At 37.0% G+C, this 20,188-nt stretch overlaps 1 protein-coding gene across 1 annotated transcript; it reads right to left on the bottom strand.

Moving 5' to 3' along the window:
* Nucleotides 1–4,333: 4,333 nt before the first annotated feature.
* On the bottom strand, nucleotides 4,334–5,302 carry LOC125079053 (olfactory receptor 8K3-like). Its single transcript, XM_047692396.1, has one exon. It carries the CDS (start codon nucleotides 5,273–5,275, stop codon nucleotides 4,334–4,336), a length of 942 nt encoding a protein of 313 aa, XP_047548352.1. The 5' UTR covers nucleotides 5,276–5,302.
* Nucleotides 5,303–20,188: the final 14,886 nt, after the last annotated feature.

Below are 20,188 nucleotides of genomic sequence, written 5' to 3'. Positions count from 1 at the left end.
AGATGTGGAATCAAAACATTGTATGTGTAGGAAAGGTATTTTCATTTTTTCTCCCAACCCTTAATTGACTCCTGTTAATAAAGTGGCTTTTGAGGACTTTTCTGTCCAGGGACATAATAAAGATGTGTGTGTGTGATGTTTTCTGAATCATTGAAAAAATTACATGTAATAATAATACATAGGTGCAGCTGTTTTCCCCTTTTTTGTAGTGTTTTAAACTTTTTATTGAAGTCTAATGTACATATTAAGATGCATACATACATCAGGCATTTTTACAAATCCAGCACAAATACATAATCAGAAACCAGATTAAACTGCTATCATAATAACAAAAATAAGACATAAAGAGGTCCCCAGAAGAATCCTTCATTTTCCTATCACACACACACACACACACACACACACACACACGCACACACACACACACACACACGCACGGATAGCCATTATTCTGCCTTCTAACAACATAAATTATTTTCATGCATTTTTGTTAACTTATATAAATAAATAATATGTGTGTATTTTTTGTGTCTGACTTCTTTCATGCAGTATGCTATTATAGGTAGTTCTAGATTGCTCATTCTCATGTCTATGTACAGTGCCATTTTATGACTATACCACAAATTATTTATTCATTGTGCTATCATCAAATGTTAGAATTAGTTTGAATTTTCAGGCTTATGACTAGTGATATAAACCTTCAAAATGGTAATTAAAGGCGGATCATTCCACATCCTTCACAACCACAGAAATATTTAATCTAGATTGGCTTAATCTTGAATCTATTTCTATTGGGTATATCCTTCACACTGAAATTATTGAGTTGTGGATACACCTATTCAGCATTAGTAAATAGTGCCTAATGAGTTTACAGAGTGGTTGTATTAATGCGCAATCCTACTACCAGTGATAATAGTTTTGAGTAATCAGTATCCTTGTCAAGATTTAGTATTTTCCATCATTTTCTTTCTCACCTTTGTAGATAATGTGTATGAGGATCATTATAGTTTTAGTTTGTGTTATTCTAATGCTGAATGAAATTGAGAACATTTTCATGTATTTTATGGCCATTTAGATATTTTCTTTTGAAACATGGTTGTTAATATCTTTTGTCATCTTTGCATTGTATTTCATGTGAACTATTTATGGATTTGTAACAGTTACTTTTATATTTTGCCCACGATGCCTTTCAGCTCTCTGTCTGATTCCGTAGGTCTGATAAAGGTATCCTCTCCTGCTTCCCTATGACCCTGCAATTGCACTACTGGGTATTTACCCCAAAGATACAGATGTAGTGAAAAGAAGGGCCATCTGTACCCCAATGTTCATACCACCAATGGCCACAGTCGCCAAACTGTGGAAAGAACCAAGATACCCTTCAACGGACGAATGGATAAGGAAGATGTGGTCCATATACACTAAGGAGTATTATGCCTCCATCAGAAAGGATGAATACCCAATTTTTGTATCTACATCGATGGGACTGGAAGAGATTATGCTGAGTGAAATAAGTCAAGCAGAGAGAGTCAATTATCATATGGTTTCACTTATTTGTGTAGCATAACAAATAACATGGAGGACATGGGAAATGGAGAAAAGGGAGTTGAGGGAAATTGGAAGGGGAGGTGAACCATGAGAGACTATGGACTCTGAAAAACAATCTGAGGGTTTTGAAGGAGTGGGGGGTGGGAGGTTGGGGGAGCCAACCTCCCACCACCCATATGTGCCCTCCCTAATACCCAATGTGTGGATATTAGGGAGGGCACATATGGCATGGAGTACTGGGTGTGGTGCATAAACAATGAATTCTGTTATGCTGAAAAGAAATTTAAAAAAAAAAAAAGGTATCCTCTCCCACTATGAGAGTTTCCTTTCACATTATGAATATTGATGATCAGAATTTCCATATAAAATTCAATTAATCATTTTAAATCTTAGATAGCTATTGTTTTGTGTGTTCTGTTTAAAATGTTGTACATATTTCTCTATTGCAAAGATGTCCCACTATAATCTCTTTTAAAATGTTGTTGCCTTTCACATTTAAATCTTTAATCCAAGTAGAATTGATCCTGTATAGGTCCTGAGTATGTGTCAAGATTATTGTTTTTCTCAAAATAGCATATTAATTACCTAATAGCACTTATTGAAAAGATCATACTTTCTTTTTAGGAAAATAGCGATGTATCTGTCACATGCTAGGTGACAATATACATGCAGATCTGTTTCTGAAGTCACCATTCAATTCCATTGATCAATTAGTCTGATTTTTGGAAAATGTTACCTTTTTTTTTAATTGAAGTGCAGTTGACACATAATGTTACATTAGGTTCAGTCGCACAACATAGTGAATCAACATGTTTATACATTATGTTATGTTCACCACAAGTGTAGCTGCCATCCGTCTCCATACAATGCTACTAAAATATGATCGGCCATATTTCCTATGCTGTGACTTTTATCCTGTAACTCACTCATTCCATAACTGGAAGTCTGTATCTTCCACTCCCCCTTACCCATTTATCCCTTCACTGTATTCCCCTCCCCTCTGGCAACCATCAGTTTGTTCTCAGCATTTTTGGGTATTTTTCTGTTTTCTGTTTGTTTGTTTTGTTTTCTATACTCCATATATAAGTGAATTCATATAGTATTTGCATTTTTCTGATTTATTTCATTTTCCATCATGCCCTCTATGTCTGTCCATGTTGTCACAAATGGCAAGATTTCCTTCTTTTTTATTCCAATATGTATGTTTTTATCCATTCATCTATCAAGGACTACTTGGACTGCTTCTTTATCTCAGCTACTGTAAAAAATGTAGCAATGAACAAAAGACTGTGCATAACTTTTTGAAGTCCTGTTTTGTTTCCTTTGGGTAAATATCCAGAGGTGAAATTACTGGGTAATATGATATTTTCTATTCTTAATTTTCAGAGGAACCTCCATACTATCTTAATAGTGACTATGCCAATATTTTCTTAATTGCTATAGTTTTGTGATAGATCAGGAAATCTAGTGGTGTAACTCCTGCAGATTTATTTTTTCTCCAAGACTGTCTTTAACTTTTAGGCAGTTTGCCTTTCCTAATAAATTTTAGAATCAGCTTTCATCTTTCTAAAAGGTAGAAGAAAAGACAAAGAACGAAGGAAGAATTAGTTACAAAAAGTTAAAATAGTTTCAAAAATAGTTTTAAAAATGATCTGGTTTTATTAAAGGAATTGATATGTGTTTTAGAATATGTCTGTGTTCTTTCTTCTTCTAAGATATTCTGGATCCTTTCCCAAAGCATTTGTATAGCATATGCCACATTTATGTCTTCCTTAATACCATCAATGTTTTAGTTTCCAGCAAGAAAATCATGCAAATCCTTCATTACAATTTTCCCTAGGTATTATACAGTTTTTATCTCCAGTATAATAGGTGGTTTAAAATTATATTTTTACCTGTTTTTCTAGCATATAGGAAAAAAAAAACACCTAATCTTCCATATTCCGAACTTATATGCACCAAACTTACAAACTTCACTTATTATTTCTAACGTTTCAGCATGAAGAGTTGTTTTAAATTTTTAATGTACAGAATTATGCTTTCTAAGAATAATTGCACTTCTATTTTTGCCTTCCTAAGTATATACAGGTATACAAATTAACACGTAACAGAATCTGAGCTGCCAACACCACACGGGGATAAAATTAAAGTATCATTAAGGCAGATATTGTTGATTGTTCATTGATGTGTATATTCCCTCCACAAAATAATAAGTGCCATCTCCCCTGTGCTATATGCCAGTGGGATGGGCATATTTACTTAATATTAAATGAAGGACACAAAATGCCTTTTAAAAAAGATTAAGCTTAGATGTATTTTTTTTTAAGATTTTATTTATTTATTTGATAGACAGAGATCACAAGTAGGCAGAGAGGCAGGCAGAGAGAGAGGAAGAAGCAGGCTCCCCACTGAGCAGAAGGCCCGATGCGGGGCTCGATCCCAGGACCCTGGGATCATGACCTGAGCCAAAGGCAGAGGTTTTAGTCCACTGAGCCACCCAGGTGCTTCTAAGCTGAGATGTATTTTAAACAAAACCAAAGTTGTCTTTGATCATCACCCAAGTACTTCGCAATGTGAGAATGGTGGTCTGTATATCAGTCTCTTGCACTGAAACCAAAGTTGGTAACAGAAGGATGATCACTACTGAAACATCTAGAAGTTGAAAACAGGAAAAAAATTATTTCTAGTTTTCTATGACTATTACACGTTGCTGCTTCCTAAGCCCTGTGACATGAACTAAACAGTAGTCTCTAACCTAATTTATTATATGCATTGTTTATTTTGAACTCTACATAGGCAGTGCATGCCAATTTTTCCATATCCTATGGAGGGCACCTTTAGCCTCTTTGTTCCTCAAGGTGTAGATCATAGGATTCAGCATAGGTATAATCAAAGTGTAAAATACAGAGACAATTTTATCAGTATCAAAGGAATGATTTGTTTGAGGCTGCAAATACATGAAGAATAGAGTGGTGTATAATACAAGGACCACTGTCAGGTGAGAGCCACAGGTGGAGAAGGTCTTGTGCCTGCCCTCTGCAGAGTTCATCCTAAGGATGGCCATAAGGATTAGGATGTAAGACACCAGCACTACTAGAAGGGATAAAACCAAATTAAATGCTGAAAAGATCAGTATTATCAACTCAATATCATGTGAGCTTGAGCACAGCAAAGTTAACAAGGGAAGACTATCACAGTAAAAATGTCTAATGACATTATGGCCACAGAAGGATGACATAAAAATCTTTTTGGTGATTATCACAGAAAGAAAAGCACTGTAGACATAAGGGATGACTACCAGCACCCAGCACACCCTTTGTGATATAACAATCGTGTAGAGCAGAGGGTTACAGATAGCCACATAGCGGTCATAGGCCATTGCAGACAGAATGAAAAATTCACTGATGATGAACAAGAGGAAGAAAGCCAGCTGTGTAGCACACCAATTGTAGGGGATTGTATTTTGGTTAGTTACAAAATTTACCAGCATTTTGGGTCCCACAGCAGTTGAATAACCAAGATCAGTGAAAGCCAGGTGTCTGAGGAAGAAGTACATGGGTGTTTGAAGCCTGGAGTCCATCTTGGTGAGGATGATCATGCCCAGGTTGCCCACCACTGAGACTGTGTAGATGATGAGGAAGAGCCCAAAGAAGGGAGCCTGCAGCTCCGGACGGTCTGTGATTCCCATTAGGATGAATTCTGTTAGCACTGTTAAATTTTGTTTGTTCATCCAGGCTGTTAAGGAAAATTGCTGTGGGAACAACCATCACAAGAGTCATTAGGTTTCAGGAGACAACATCTGTTGACATTTTAGGAGCCAAAGCCATTGTGGGTAAGATAAACCTAATTTTTTAGATGGGTTAATTTAAAATAAGACTCACCTCCATCATTAAACCTGGAACCAAATTTAAAAAGTGTTACAACCAGGGGTAGGAGTCAAGATGGCGGAGAAGTAGCAAGCTGAAATGACATCAGGGAGCAGGAGATCAGCTAGATAGCTTATCAAATCATTGCAAACACCTACAAATCCAACAGGAGATTGAAGAGAAGAAGAGCAGCAATTCTAGAAACAGAAAATCAACCACTTTCTGAAAGGTAGGACTGGCGGAGAAGTGAATCCAAAGTGACAGGAAGATAGACTGCAGGGGGAGGGGCCAGATCCTGGCAAGCGGTGGAGCAACGGAGCACTAAATCAGGACATTTAAAAGTTTGCTCCACTGAGGGATATTGCTCCAGAGACTAAACTGGGGTAAAGCCCATGTGGGGTCAGCATGGCCCCAGGTCCCACAGGGTCACAGAAGGATCAGGGGAGTCTGAGTGTCACAGAGCACACAGGTATTAGAGCAGGGAAGCCGGCTACAGAGGCAGAGCCAAGGAGTGAGCTCTCACCTCGGGGTTACCTTGAACCAGTCACAGGTTGGGTGAGCTGGGAGTGCAGCTGGAGGCCAGGGAGACGGGAGTGACTGAGGGCTTTTCTCTGAGGGCACACTGAGGAGTGGGACCCTGAGCTCTCGGCTCCTCTGGGCCAGAGATTGGGAAGCCACCATTTTCATTTCCCTCCTCTGGAACTCTACAGAAAGCATTCAGGGAACAAAAGCTCCCAAAAGTGAACCCAAGGGGAGTACTTAGACTGACCCCTGGTAAGGGTGGTGCAATTCCACCTCGGGCAAAGAAACTTGAGAATCACTACAATAGACCCCTCCCCCAGAAGATCAACAAGAAATCCAGCCAAGACCAAGTTCACTTAAAGCAGAATTCCAGAGGAGAAAGCAAAGGATGGAACTCATGGCTTTCTCCCCATGATGCTTTAGTCTTGCAGTTAATTTAATATATTTTTTAATTTTATTTTTTTTTTGCTAAATTTTTTTTAACTTTTACCCTTTTCCTTTTAATGTTTTTTAACTAGTTTATCTTAAAAATACCTTTCATAAACAAAATAATAATCTTTTTTGAAACTTCATTATTATAGTCATATTTTATCCTCCATTGTATCTAACTTTATTTTTTGTATACACATAGGGTTATTTTTTCTAAAAAATTTGGGGTACAACTTCTTCTAATAGATCAAAATATACCCTAAATCTAGCTCTGGGCTTATTATAGTCTCCAGCCCGAGGAAATTCTCTCTACTTTCTTTTTCTTTATTCTCCCAACCAACTTACTTTATCAACTCCTTTTTTAGAAATTAAAAATATATATATACTTGTCATCTTTATAGGCATATTCTATCCATTGTGTATACCCTTATATATGTTTTTCATTCTTTAAAATTTTGGGAGGTACTTTATTCTAAGACACCAAAATACTAACAAAATTAAGTGGGTGACCCTGTTCTAGTCACCAGTCTAATATATATATATTTTTTTCTTTTTTATATTTTTTCTTTATTTGTTTTCTTTTTTTTTCTGAACTTCTTTTTATCCCTTTTCTCCCCCCAACAATTTGGGGTCTCTTCTGATTTGGTTAAAGTGCATTTTCCTGGGGTCTTTGCCACCCACTTAGTATTTTATTTGCTCCTTCATATATTCTTATCTGGACAAAATGACAAGGTGGAAAAACTCACCACCAAAAAAAAAGAACAAGAGGCAGTACCGAAGGCTAGGGACCTAATTAATACAGGCATTGGTAATATGTCAGATCTAGAGTTCAGAATGATGAATCTCAAGGTTCTAGCCGGGCTCGAAAAAGGCATGGAAGATATTAGAGAAACCCTCTCTGGAGAGATAAAAGCCCTTTCTGGAGAAATAAAAAGAACTAAAATCTAGCCAAATTGAAATTAAAAAAGCTATTAGTGAGGTGCAATAAAAAATGGAGGCTCTCACTGCTAGGATAAATGAGGCAGAAGAAAGAATTAGTGATATAGAAGACCAAATGACAGAGAATAAAGAAGCTGAGCAAAAGAGGGACAAACAGCTACTGGACCACAAGGGGAGAATTCAAGAGATAAGTGACACCATAAGACGAAACAACATTAGAATAATTGGGATTCCAGAAGAAGAAGAACGAGAGAGGGGAGCAGAAGGTTTATTGGAGAGAATTATTGGAGAGAATTTCCCCAATATGGCAAAGGGAACAAGCATCAAAATCCAGGAGGTGCAGAGAACCCCCCTCAAAATCAACAAGAATAGGTCCACACCCCGTCACCTAATAGTAAAATTTGCAAGTCTTAGCGACAAAGAGAAAATCCTGAAAGCAGCCCGGGAAAAGAAGTCCTTAACATATAATGGTAAAAATATTAGATTGGCAGCAGACTTATCCACAGAGACCTGGCAGGCCAGAAAGAGCTGGCATGATATATTCAGAGTACTAAATGAGAAAAACATGCAGCCAAGAGTACTATATCCAACTATGCTATCATTGAAAATAGAAGGAGAGATTAAAAGCTTTCAGGACAAACAAAAACTGAACGAATTTGCAAACACCAAACCAGCTCTACAGGAAATATTGAAAGGGGTCCTCTAACAAAGAGAGACCCTAAAACTAGTAGATCAGAAAGGAACAGAGACAATATACAGTAATAGTCACCATACAGGCAATACAAGGGCACTAAATTCATATCTCTCAATAGTTACCCTGAATGTAAATGGGCTAAATGCCTCCATCAAAAGACACAGGACATCAGAATGGATAAAAAAACAAAACCCATCAATATGCTATCTACAAGAAACTCATTTTAGACCCAAAGACACCTCCATATTTAAAGTGAGAGGGTGGAAAACAATTTACCATACAATGGACATCAGAAAAAACCTGGGTGATTATCCTTATATCAGATCAATTGGATTTTAAGCCAAAGACTATAATAAGAGATGAGGAAGGACACTATATTAAAGGTCTATATCAAAGGGTCTGTATAAGAAGAAGATCTAACAATTTTAAATATCTATGCTCCTAACATGGGAGCAGCCAACTATATAAACCAATTAATAACAAAATCAAGGAAACACATTGACAATAATACAATAATAGTAGGGGACTTTAACACTCCCCTCACTGAAATGAACAGATCATCCAAGCAAAAGATCAACAAGGAAATAAAGGCCTTAAATGACACACTGGACCAGATGGACATCACAGATATATTCAGAACATTCCATCGCAAAGCAACAGAATAGATATTCTTTTCTAGTGCACATGGAACATTCTCCAGAATAGATCACATCCTGGGTCATAAATCAGGTCTCAACTGGTATCAAAAGATTGGGATCATTCCCTGCATATTTTCAGACCACAATGCTCTGAAGCTAGAACTCAATTACAAGAGGAAATTTAGAAAATTTGGAAAAATGAACCCAAATACACAGAGACTAACCAGCATCCTTCTAAAGAATGAATGGGTCAATGAGGAAATTAAAGAAGAATTGAAAAAATTCATGGAAACATATGAAAATGAAAACACAATGGTTCAAAATCTGTGGGACACAGCAAAGGCAGTCCTGAGAGGAAAATATATAGCAGTACAAGACTTTCTCAAGAAACAAGAAGGTCTCAAATACACAACGTAAACTTACACATAACGGAGCTGGAGAAAGAACAACAAAGAAAGCCTAAACCTAGCAGGAGAAGAGAAATAATAAAGTAAGAGCAGAAACCAAATGAGATAGAAACCAAAAAAACAATAGGACAAATCAACGAAACTAGGAGTTGGTTCTTTGAAAGAATTAATAAAACTCCTGGCCAGACTTATCAAAAAGAAATGAGAAAGGACCCAAATAAATAAAATCATGAATGAAAGAGGAGAGATCACAATGAACACCAAAGAAATACAGACAATTATAAGAACATACTATGAGCAACTCTACGCCAACAAATTTGACAATCTGGAAGAAATGGATGCATTCCTAGAGACATATAAACTGCCACAACTGAACCAGGAAGAAATGGAAAACCTGAACAGACCCATAACCAGTAAGGAGATTGAAACAGTCATCAAAAATCTCCAAACAAACAAAAGCCCAGGGCCAGATGGCTTCCCAGGGGAATTCTACCAAATATTTAAAGAAGAATTAATTCCTATTCTCCTGAAACTGTTCCAAAAAATAGAAATGGAAGGAAAACTTCCAAACTCATTTTATGAGGCCAGCATCACCTTGATCCCAAAACCAGACAAGGATCCCATCAAAAAAGAGAACACAGATCAATATCCTTGATGAACACAGATGCGAAAATTCTCACCAAAATACTAGCCAGTAGTATCCAACAGCACATTAAAAGGATTATTCACCACGACCAAGTAGGATTTATTCCAGGGCTGCAAGGTTGGTTCAACATCCGCAAATCAATCAATGTGATACAACACATTAATAAAAGAAAGAACAAGAACCATATGATACTCTCAATAGATGCTGAAAAAGCATTTGACAAAGTACAGCATCCCTTCCTGATCAAAACTCTTCAAAGTGTAGGGATAGAGGGCACATACCTCAATATTATCAAAGCCATCTATGAAAAACCCACCACAAATATCATTCTCAATGGAGAAAAACTGAAAGCTTTTCCGCTAAGGTCAGGAACATTGCATGGATGTCCATCATCACCACTGCTATTCAACATAGTACTAGAAGTCCTAGCCTCAGCAATCAGACAACAAAAGGAAATTAAAGGCATCCAAATCGGCAAAGAAGAAGTCAAACTATCACTCTTCACAGATGATATGATACTATATGTGGAAAATGCAAAAGACTCCACTCCAAAACTGCTAGAACTTGTACAGGAATTCAGTAAAGTGTCAGGATATAAAATCAATGCACAGAAATCAGTTGCGTTTCTCTACACCAACAACAAGACAGAAGAAAGAGAAATTAAGGAGTCCATCCCATTTACAATTGCACCCAAAACTATAAGATACCTAGGAATAAACCTAACCAAAGAGGCTAAGAATCTATATTCAGAAAACTATAAAGTACTCATGAAAGAAATTGAGGAAGATACAAAGAAATGGAAAAAATATTCCATGCTCCTGGATTGGAAGAACAAATATTATGAAAATGTCTATGCTACCTAAAGCAATCTACACATTTAATGCAATCCCTATCATAATCCCACCCATTTTTTTCAAAGAAATGGAACAAATAATCCTAAAATTTATATGGAACCAGAAAAGACCTCGAATAGCCAGAGGAATGTTGAAAAAGAAAGCCAAGGTTGGTGTCATCACAATTCCGGACTTCTAGCTCTATTACGAAGCTGTCATCATGAAGACAATATGGTACTGGCACAAAAACAGACACAGAAATCAATGGAACAGAATAGAAAGCCCAGAAATAGACCCTCAACTTTATGGTCAACTAATTGTTGACAAAGCAGGAAATAATGTTCAATGGAAAAAAGATAGCCTCTTCAATACATGGTATTGGGAAAATTGGACAGCCACATGCAGAAAAATGAAATTGGACCATTTCCTTACACCACACACAAAAATAGACTCAAAATGGATGAAGGACCTCAATGTGAGAAAGGAATCCATCAAAATCCTTGAGGAGAACACAGACAACAACCTTTCCGACCTCAGCCGCAGCAACTTCCAAGGAACATCACCAAAGGCAAGGGAAGCAAGGGCAAAAATGAAGTATTGGGGTTTTATCAAGATCAAAAGCTTTTGAACAGCCAAGGAAACCGTTAACAAAACCAAAAGACAACTGACAGAATGGGAGAAGATATTTGCAAATGACATATCAGATATAGGGCTAGTGTCCAAACTCTGTAAAGAGCTTAGCAAACTCAACACCTAAAAACAAATAATCCAATCAAGAAATGGGCAGAAGACATGAACAGACATTTCTGCAAAAAAGACATCCAGATGGCCAACAGACACATGAAAAAGTGCTCCACATCACTTGGCATCAGAGAAATACAAATCAATACCACAGTGAGATACCACCTCACACCAGTCAGAATTGCTAAGATTGACAAGTCAGGAAATGACAGATGCTGGCAAGGATGCGGAGAAAGGGGAACCCTCCCACACTGTTGGTGGGAATGCAAGCTGGTGCAGCCACTCTAGGAAACAGCATGGAGGTTCCTCAAAAAGTTGAAAATAGAGCTACCCTATGACCCAGCAATCGCACTACTGGGTATTTACCCTAAAGATACAAACATAGTGAACCGAAGGGACACATTCACCCAAATATTTATAGCACCAATGTCCACAATAGCCAAACTATGGAAAGAACCTAGATGTCCATCAACAGATGAATGGATAAAGAAGAGATGGTATATATATACAATGGGATACTATGCAGCCATCAAAAGAAATGAAATCTTGCTATTTGTGAGGACGTGGATGGAACTAGTGGGTATTATGCTTAGTGAAATACGTCAATTGGAGAAAGACAACTACCTTATGATCTCCCTGATATGAGGAAGTGGAGATGCAATGTTGGGGATTTGGGGGATAGGAAAAGAATAAATGAAACAAGATGGGATCGGGAGAGAGACAAACCATAAATGACTCTCAATCTCACAAAACAAACTGAGGGTTGCTGGGGTGAAGGGGGTCAGGAGAGGAGGGTATAGTTATGGACATTGGGGAGGGTATGTGCTATGGTGAATGCTGTGAAGTGTGTAAACCTGGTGATTCACAGACCTGAACCGTGGGGATAAAAATACATTATATGCTTATAAAAAAATAAAAATAAATTTAATTAAAAAAAAAAGTATTACAACCTAAGGTATATGGTAGCCTTTTTATTTTTTGTGCCACATGGGTTTGGGAATTTGATTTCTTTTTAAATGCTTTTTTACTTAAAATACCTATAATTGGCTAAACAATCATACTTTAGAAGGAATTGTGATGAAAGTAATAATCCTATCTTCTTGCCTTGTTACTTCTGTCCCAACCTCCAAATAAGCCGTGACTAACTCATTTAATAGACTTTGATTTACATTTCTCATTAGAACTCTGCGTGTCTAATGTTATTCCCATTCCATTACTCATTTGATATATTGTGTTCTCATACCATTATGCTTTTATGATTTTTAAATATTGTTTAATGTTTTTTTATGATGATAGATAATAATTTAGCAAACTTGCAGATGTCCCTAACATGCCCATCCTAATGCACATAAATAAATCTTATTTTCTCTAGAATAGTGTATCTGAATATTTAGGACTTGTGAGGATTTTTTTTTTTTTTACCCAGGTTATGATTTTTCATATGTTGCACAGAAAATAAGTCCTATATCTAGAAGTTATTAATGTTAAAAAAGATGGCTATACTAACATTCCTACTTTTTCTTTGATCCTAGGACTAGTATCTCTGAAATGATGGTTTTAACAGTATAGTTATATTTTCTTGCTCATTTTTTTAAAAGATTTTATTTATTTATTTGACAGAGAGAGATCACAAGTAGACGGAGAGGCAGGCAGAGAGAGAGAGAGAGAGGGAAGCAGGCTTCTTGCTGAGCAGAGAGCCCAATGTGGGACTCGATCCCAGGACCCTGAGATCATGACCTGAGCCGAAGACAGCGGCTTAACCCACTGAGCCACTCAGGCGCCCCATATTTTCTTGCTCATTTTAAGACAAGTAAAAATCATAAGAATATATTTGTTAATTTATCACCTGAAATCATTCAGTAAACTATTATTAATACACTTTCCAACAAAGAGACATACCACTCCAAAGTAGGGGATGTTATCTCAAATGTCGTAGAGACTGGCAAGTAACAGGGCATGAACTACATGTATGAATGAAAAAGTAATAGGGAACAAGGGGAAATAGATATGGCATGATTTAATTGAAGTACTTAAATTTTGTCTGTTTAAATGTACATGGATAGGACTAATTTTTTTTTTAATTTATTTATTTGACAGAGATCACAAGTAGGCAGAGAGGCAGGCAGAGAGAGAGGAGGAAGCAGGCTCCCCACTGAGCAAAGAGCCAGATGCAGGGCTCGATCCCAGGACCCTGGGATCATGATCTGAGCCGAAGGCAGAGGCTTTAACCCACTGAGCCACCCAGGCACCCCAGGACTAATGATTATTTTATCCAGAAAAGTGAACTGGGCATGGCGTGGAGAGAGATGGAGTACATTTACTTACACCTTTATTTTATCTTCCATCAAGTAAACTTGAAATGTGTTGTGTTAACACATTTTATTTAAAGATTGCAGTTTATCTACCTCTACTTTTCCAACTCCTTTCTCCTTCATACTGTTTTTTTTTTTAATTTTTATTTATTTATTCGACAGAGAGAGATCACAAGCAGGCAGAGAGGCAGGCAGAGAGAGAGGAGGAAGCAGGCTCCCTGCTGAGCAGAGAGCCCGATGCGGGGCTCGATCCCAGGACCCCGAGATCATGACCTGAGCCGAAGGCAGCAGCTTAACCCACTAAGCCACCCAGGCGCCCCACCTTCATACTGTTTTTAAAGGCAAATGTTCCAAACTTTCATGGGGAAAAATTATGCATATATTTTTACTAACTATTCCAGAGTGAAAAAATGAGAAGCCCATTGTAACTCATTCTAGGAGACAAAGCATTGATTTAAAAATTAAGATGTAATAATAAAAGAAACCTACAATATATTCAGGCTTTATATATAAGCATATCTCCCCTAAACAATATTAATATGTCATTGATATCAGTTTATAAAATGCATAGGAATTTAATAATAAGACAGTTGTCCAAACTTCATTGATCTCATGTTTGGCTGGATGGTTTAATTTTGGAAAGTCTATAATTAGAATTAATCACATTATCAGACTGAGTTAGAAAAAAATTGAGCATTTGAATAGGTGAAGAATTAATACCATTTAGAATGGAAAAAGCAATAAAAATTAAGAATAAAAGGGAAATGCCATAATGATAGAATGTCTTATAAAAACTAGACTGAACATACTTGAACATACTCTTAAAAGGTGAAAAGTTAAAACATTTTGGGAAAAATTACAGAGCTCCTAAAAAAATTGGTAGAAATATTATGTTCCTGGATTGTACAGCTTAGTGTTATAAAAATGTCAATTGTACTCAAATTAATCTTATTTGCATGATGACTTTGCAATCAAAATCTCACTAAGAGAATGTGTAGAATTTGACTTTGATTTAAAAATGTATTTTTAAAATGCAAATTATAAAGAATAACATAGTAAATTTTTAAAAAACCTACACTACCTGATAACAAAACTTACGCAGCAGGAGTTATTGAGGCAATACAGCATCCATCAAAGGAGCAGAATAGAGACCTCAGGAAAGACCCATAAATGTATAGGACTGTATCATATGACATAAATGGCATGCTAGGACAGGCATGCAAAAATGGCCTATTCAATGTACCTGGAGATAATGATTACGTATATAGCAGAGGATGAAATTGGATGTTTACTTGATGCATATAAAAATCAACTTTAGACTGGTCAAGGACTTAATGTCATAGAAAATGTTAAACTTTTTTTTTTTCCCTTGAGAGAGATTGGGCCTGCACATGCAGAGGGATTGGGTAGAGAGAAAGAATCTTAAGCAGTCTCCACACTCAGTGCAGAGCCTGAACTGGGGTTCAGTCTCATGACTTGGAGATCATGAACTGAGCCCAGGTTGGAGACTTAACCAACTGAGCCACCCAAGTGCCTCTAAACTTTTATAATGTTAAAAACTAAAGCTTCTGGATGTCCTTAATTAAACAGAAATTTCCAAAAAATAGAATAGAAATTCAATATTAATTTGGCAGGTAAAACTACTTCACAAAATTTGCTCTACCCCCAAATCTATTCAAATTAACAATATTTGCAGCAAAACAATAACATTCATTAGCACAACCAAATGACAAAGTCTGATGCCTTAAGCTACAAAAATTATATCCAGAGAAAGACTGCTCTACAGCAGTTTATATAGTTTGGTAAACCTCTTCATCCTCACATCTATTTTATTGGGATTTTCAAATGCCTGGAGTTTTGGGGATGGCTGGGTGGCTCAGATGGTTGAGCATCTGCCTTTGGCCCAGGTCATGATCTTAGGGTCATGGGATCTAGCCCCAAGTAGGGCTCCCTGCTCACTGGGGAGTCTCCCTTTCCCTTTACCTCTCCCCGCTGTCCTGATCTCTTCCTTTCTTTCTCTCTATTTCAGATGAATAAATAAAATCTTAAAAAACAAAACAACAACAACAAAAACAACAATCCTTCCACCCAAAAAAACCCACAAATTCCCGGTGTTTTTCTGAAACTCAATTGAATGAATAGTTGTGTGGTCCTCCTCCCACCAATCGTACCCAATCACTGCCTGGGGGAAAACAACAATAACAACAACAACAACAAATAAGAAAATTAATTGAGCATCAAATCTGACTCTTATCAAATGAAAGCAGAAACTCCACAGCTGTACCAGGACCTGTGGGATGGGCAAGGAGCCCAAGGATATCCTCTTATGCAAATGCAAACAATCTCAACTAAATGTTCTGTAACATTTTGTAAATGGCCTCAACTGAGGTAAATGGGATGGTCATACTGATAACATTGCACTCCCATTAAAAGGAAGGAGGGAAAGAGAGAGGAAGGGAAGGAGAGAGGAAGAATCTAAATTGAGCTTGCAAAAATGCTTACACCCACTTCACGAAGTTTATTGTCTAAAATCTCAACGTAAATGTAGAAATAATAACAAATAGAAATGAGGTCCCTTACCACCTTCAAAAAACAACTACTATACTCATAGTAGTAGACATATATCATTACTCCAGAAAACCTAGTTATGAAGAGAGATGATTTACATGCATGATGTACTGTACTGAGTCTGGCTTTGGTGACTATACTCATATCAGTCACTTAAATGGAAGACAGGGATCCAAAATCATCACTGCAGCTGATGTAGTAATCAATATAATCAATGCCATCTATTCACCTTAAGTGAAGACTGTCTTCTTGTTCCTCTGTGTGATTATTAGACCTGAATGCTGTCAGAAGAATTTATGAACATCTTCTCCCTTTGAGACACTCCCCTGAGATCTTGAATGCAATTCTTGGTTTTTCCCTAAGCATCTGAGAGCAAAAAATGATGCCACTAGTCTTTGCTAATTATTCAGAGTAACTTTGATTTCCCAATTGAGGATTTTTTTTAAAGGTTTTATTTATTTGAGAAAGAGAGAGAGAGAGAATGAATGGGCAGGGGTAGAGGAAGAGGGAGAAGCAGACTCCCCACTGAGCAGGGATCCCCACACGGGGCTCTATCCCAGGACCCTGAGATCATGACCTGAGCCAAAGGCAGACGCTTAACCAATTCAGCCACCCAGGCACCCTGTTTTTTTTAATATATACAATTTACCTACTTTCCTTAATTGTTATTTTTATTATGTTCCATCAATTGTCTGGATGTAAGTAGAGTTTTTCTCAGATATATGCTTTCATCATCTATCAATTACAGTAAACTTTCAATATTTTCCACAATGGATTCTTCCATGTTTCCTATCTGAGAATAAAGACAAAACTGTTTACACATGACCTATAGTGTGTTAAAAGCTCAGAAAGAATAAAAAATTAGGAATATGTGTCTAAAGTTATTTATGTTTAGTTTTTTAACCTAAGGGGCTAAACTGAGTTAATGATACATAATTCCATATCCTGTGTTTATCCTCATCCTAATTCCCACTCCTAAACCAGTTTCCTTTCCCTACACAAATATCTCTTCCACTAAAGTTGATATATGTTCTTAAGAAATTCAGCTTTATGGGGTGCCTGGGTAGTTCAGTCGGCTATGTAGCTGACTCTTGGTTTTAGCTCAGGTCATGCTCTCAGGGTGGAGAGATTGATTGAGCCCTGCATTGGGTTCCACACACAAGTGGGGAGTCTGCTTGAGATTCTCTCCCTCTTCCTCTGTCCCTCCCCCTGCTCACAGGCTCTCTCTCAAATTCTAAATTAAATAAATAAATCATAAAAAAGAAATGCAACCTTATAAAGTGAATATAATGTATGTTTTAAAGTGCACACACAGGTTGTTATATGACTTATTTTGATACTTCAAGGTTATCACTCAGCTATATGGCTTTGAATTTTATTCATTTTGTACATACACACTAATATTTTGCTGGCTTTTGCTTAATAAAATTGTTACAATCTGTATCTGCCCCCATTTACTGTAGTTTTGCTGCCATAATAAGAGGCATTTGGTTAGTTCCCAACTTGTGACTTCTACATGCATCACCACAATTAACAAATTCATGTGTGTGGTCCCCACTGTCCCACGTAGGAACACATCTGAAATATCACCTGAGACCCTGTTTTGGGATAAATAGAGCAGATTTAACTTATTTACATAAAGATGGATCTATTCCAAGATTTCTTTTATCCATATACATGCTTTCATCAGTACACAACATTTTATACTGTGAACAGCCAACTTATGAACATGTACCCCTTGAGGAAATGGTTAAGTCTACAGCAAATAATTAAATCGGATATACTTTATATTGCTAATACTATTTTCCTTGATTTTTTTAAAAGATTTTATTTATTTGTTTGACAGAGAGAGATCACAAGACCAGGCACCCCTATTTTCCTTGATTTAATACATTATTTTTTAAAGGAATCCAAATATCTGGGGTTCCTGGGTGGCTCAGTCAGTTAAACGTCTGCCTTCAGCTCAGGTCATGATCCCAGGGTCTTGGGATCAAGCCCTGCATCAGGCCCCTTGCTCAGCAGGAGTCTGCTTCTTCCTCTCCCGCTGCCCCTCTCCCTTCTTGTGCTCTTTCTCTCTCAAATAAATAAAAAAATCTTAAAAAAATAAAAAAAGAATAAAAAGTCCAAATATCTGTCATGATTTGAAATGGAAAAGTACACTAACTATAATCCATGTCAACAAAGAAGTTCAGAGACAGACATTAATTTTAATATAAGAATTTGAATGTCTATAGATCTGATAATGCTGATGAAGTAGATGTTGAAGTGACAAAACACCAACACACACCTCATAGCAGAGTGGGGAGTGCAGAGATCTCCAAATCCTGCCTTTCCTCTTCCTGGGCACCTAGCTAGCTGACTTCTTATCCTCCTGGCAACTCTGGAGAAGTTGCTGAGCTGTAGCCTCATACCTCATGGAGGCACAGCCCCTCCCTGTGGGCAGCCAAGCTCCAACCCTACTGTGTCCTTGTCCTTTCAGAGTTTTCTCAATGTTCAAAACACAAAATGAAGACAGAATGCTGAAAAATTGTGAGAGGAAGCAAACAAAGAGAAAAGTGATTACAATATAAGAAAAAATGCCGGAGTTATTCAGGAATTGTTGGTTTGCACCCTTTTTGATTATGCATTAATCTCAAGGCAATATTTTAAGCAACCATATCTTAACATGGATGTTTTTTACATAATATTTCATATGGGTTTTAATTGATATCATATAATCGGAGTCCATATCTTAAATTAATCACTTTGTGATTGGGTAAACATTAATCTTTATCATTCAGTTATCTATTTGAAATATGAATTTCAGTGTTTTTTTTTTTAATCATTACTTACTTCTTGTGACAACTATAGCTCAAATTATTTTTGTGGTTTGATATTAAGTAGTAGATATTTTGGTATTTACATTTAGTTAACCCAAAGTCATGTGCATTTCATGAGATGATGTAAGATTTTGTTATTGAAGCTTGACAACAACTTTTTTGTCAACAAAATTTCTCCAACCTTGTAAATGGTTGTTGTTTGTACAAGTGCTTTTATGTTTTGAAAGAGTCAAAACCAATTCTGGACATGTGTGTAGAATAGAGGATAATAACTGATGGCATTATTTATGGAAGGGTCTTAGGCTTTTATAAGTAATAGTTTTGTTTAATAAAAGGAAAAAAACTGTAGCTTTTAACTGAAGCACAGAAAAAAGTAAGGAGAGATAAAGAGAATGATTAAGAGAAAGGCACCAGTATTAGTTTAAGACCCAATATATATGGGAGATATAAGAAGTTCAGTGGAGAATTGTTTTGTGGTAGAGTAGTTAAGCTTTTCTAAGCATATGTAAACTCTGTTTTGTCTCCTGTCACCCGTATCTTCAGGGATTTCTACTTCTCTTTTGAATGGTTTCCTTGAAAGGATTTTTTCCTTTCCATGAAGGTGGCGTGTAGAAATAGCCATTTGGAAAGCAGATGATAGATATGACTCATGGCATGTAGACATCTGGTGAAGGCAGGGAAATGGCATTGGCAGTTCAAACCAAACTTTTGTAGACCTTATGGGACCAGAAAATCTCCATTGAAAGCCTTACAGTTCCTAATTGTGGGCAAGTGATATGTGAGCCCATGTGTATGTGTGTATACACTTTGGAAACTTTGGACCAAAATACTTTCTACTTATCATTCAAAGGGATTTTTGCATAGATTGTTTAGAACAAATTTTATAGTAATATAGAAAGCGTAACTAGTGTAAGCTTTCGTATCCCAATGAGTACTAGCCAATGAGACATGAAGACTTTAGATTGCCCAGTTTCACAAAATATACCAATGTAGATGTAGATATTTGAGGCAGAAAATGGTCTTCCACCCTGCCAAAGATGCCCAGAACTGTGAACGGGGTTCCTTCCACATGAAGAGATTTGCTGATGTGATTAAGTTAAGGGTCCCCAGATGGGGAGGCTGTCCTGGACTATCTGGGTGGACCAATGTAATCCCAAGAAAGAGAGGCAAGAGAGTCCGAGTCAGAAGGAGATGGTGGCAGTGCAAGCAGAGGTCAGAGTAGTGGGATC

The sequence above is a fragment of the Lutra lutra genome, chromosome 10 (assembly GCF_902655055.1).
Source record: "Lutra lutra chromosome 10, mLutLut1.2, whole genome shotgun sequence".
Lineage (NCBI taxonomy): Eukaryota > Metazoa > Chordata > Mammalia > Carnivora > Mustelidae > Lutra > Lutra lutra.
The sequence above is the reverse complement of the archived record's forward strand: the minus strand, read 5'-3'. Positions and strand labels throughout refer to the sequence as shown.

Bases quoted from the DNA above. Each gene is read 5' to 3' on its own strand.
- LOC125079053 (XM_047692396.1), bottom strand. From the start codon at position 5,275: ATGAACAAACAAAATTTAACAGTGCTAACAGAATTCATCCTAATGGGA.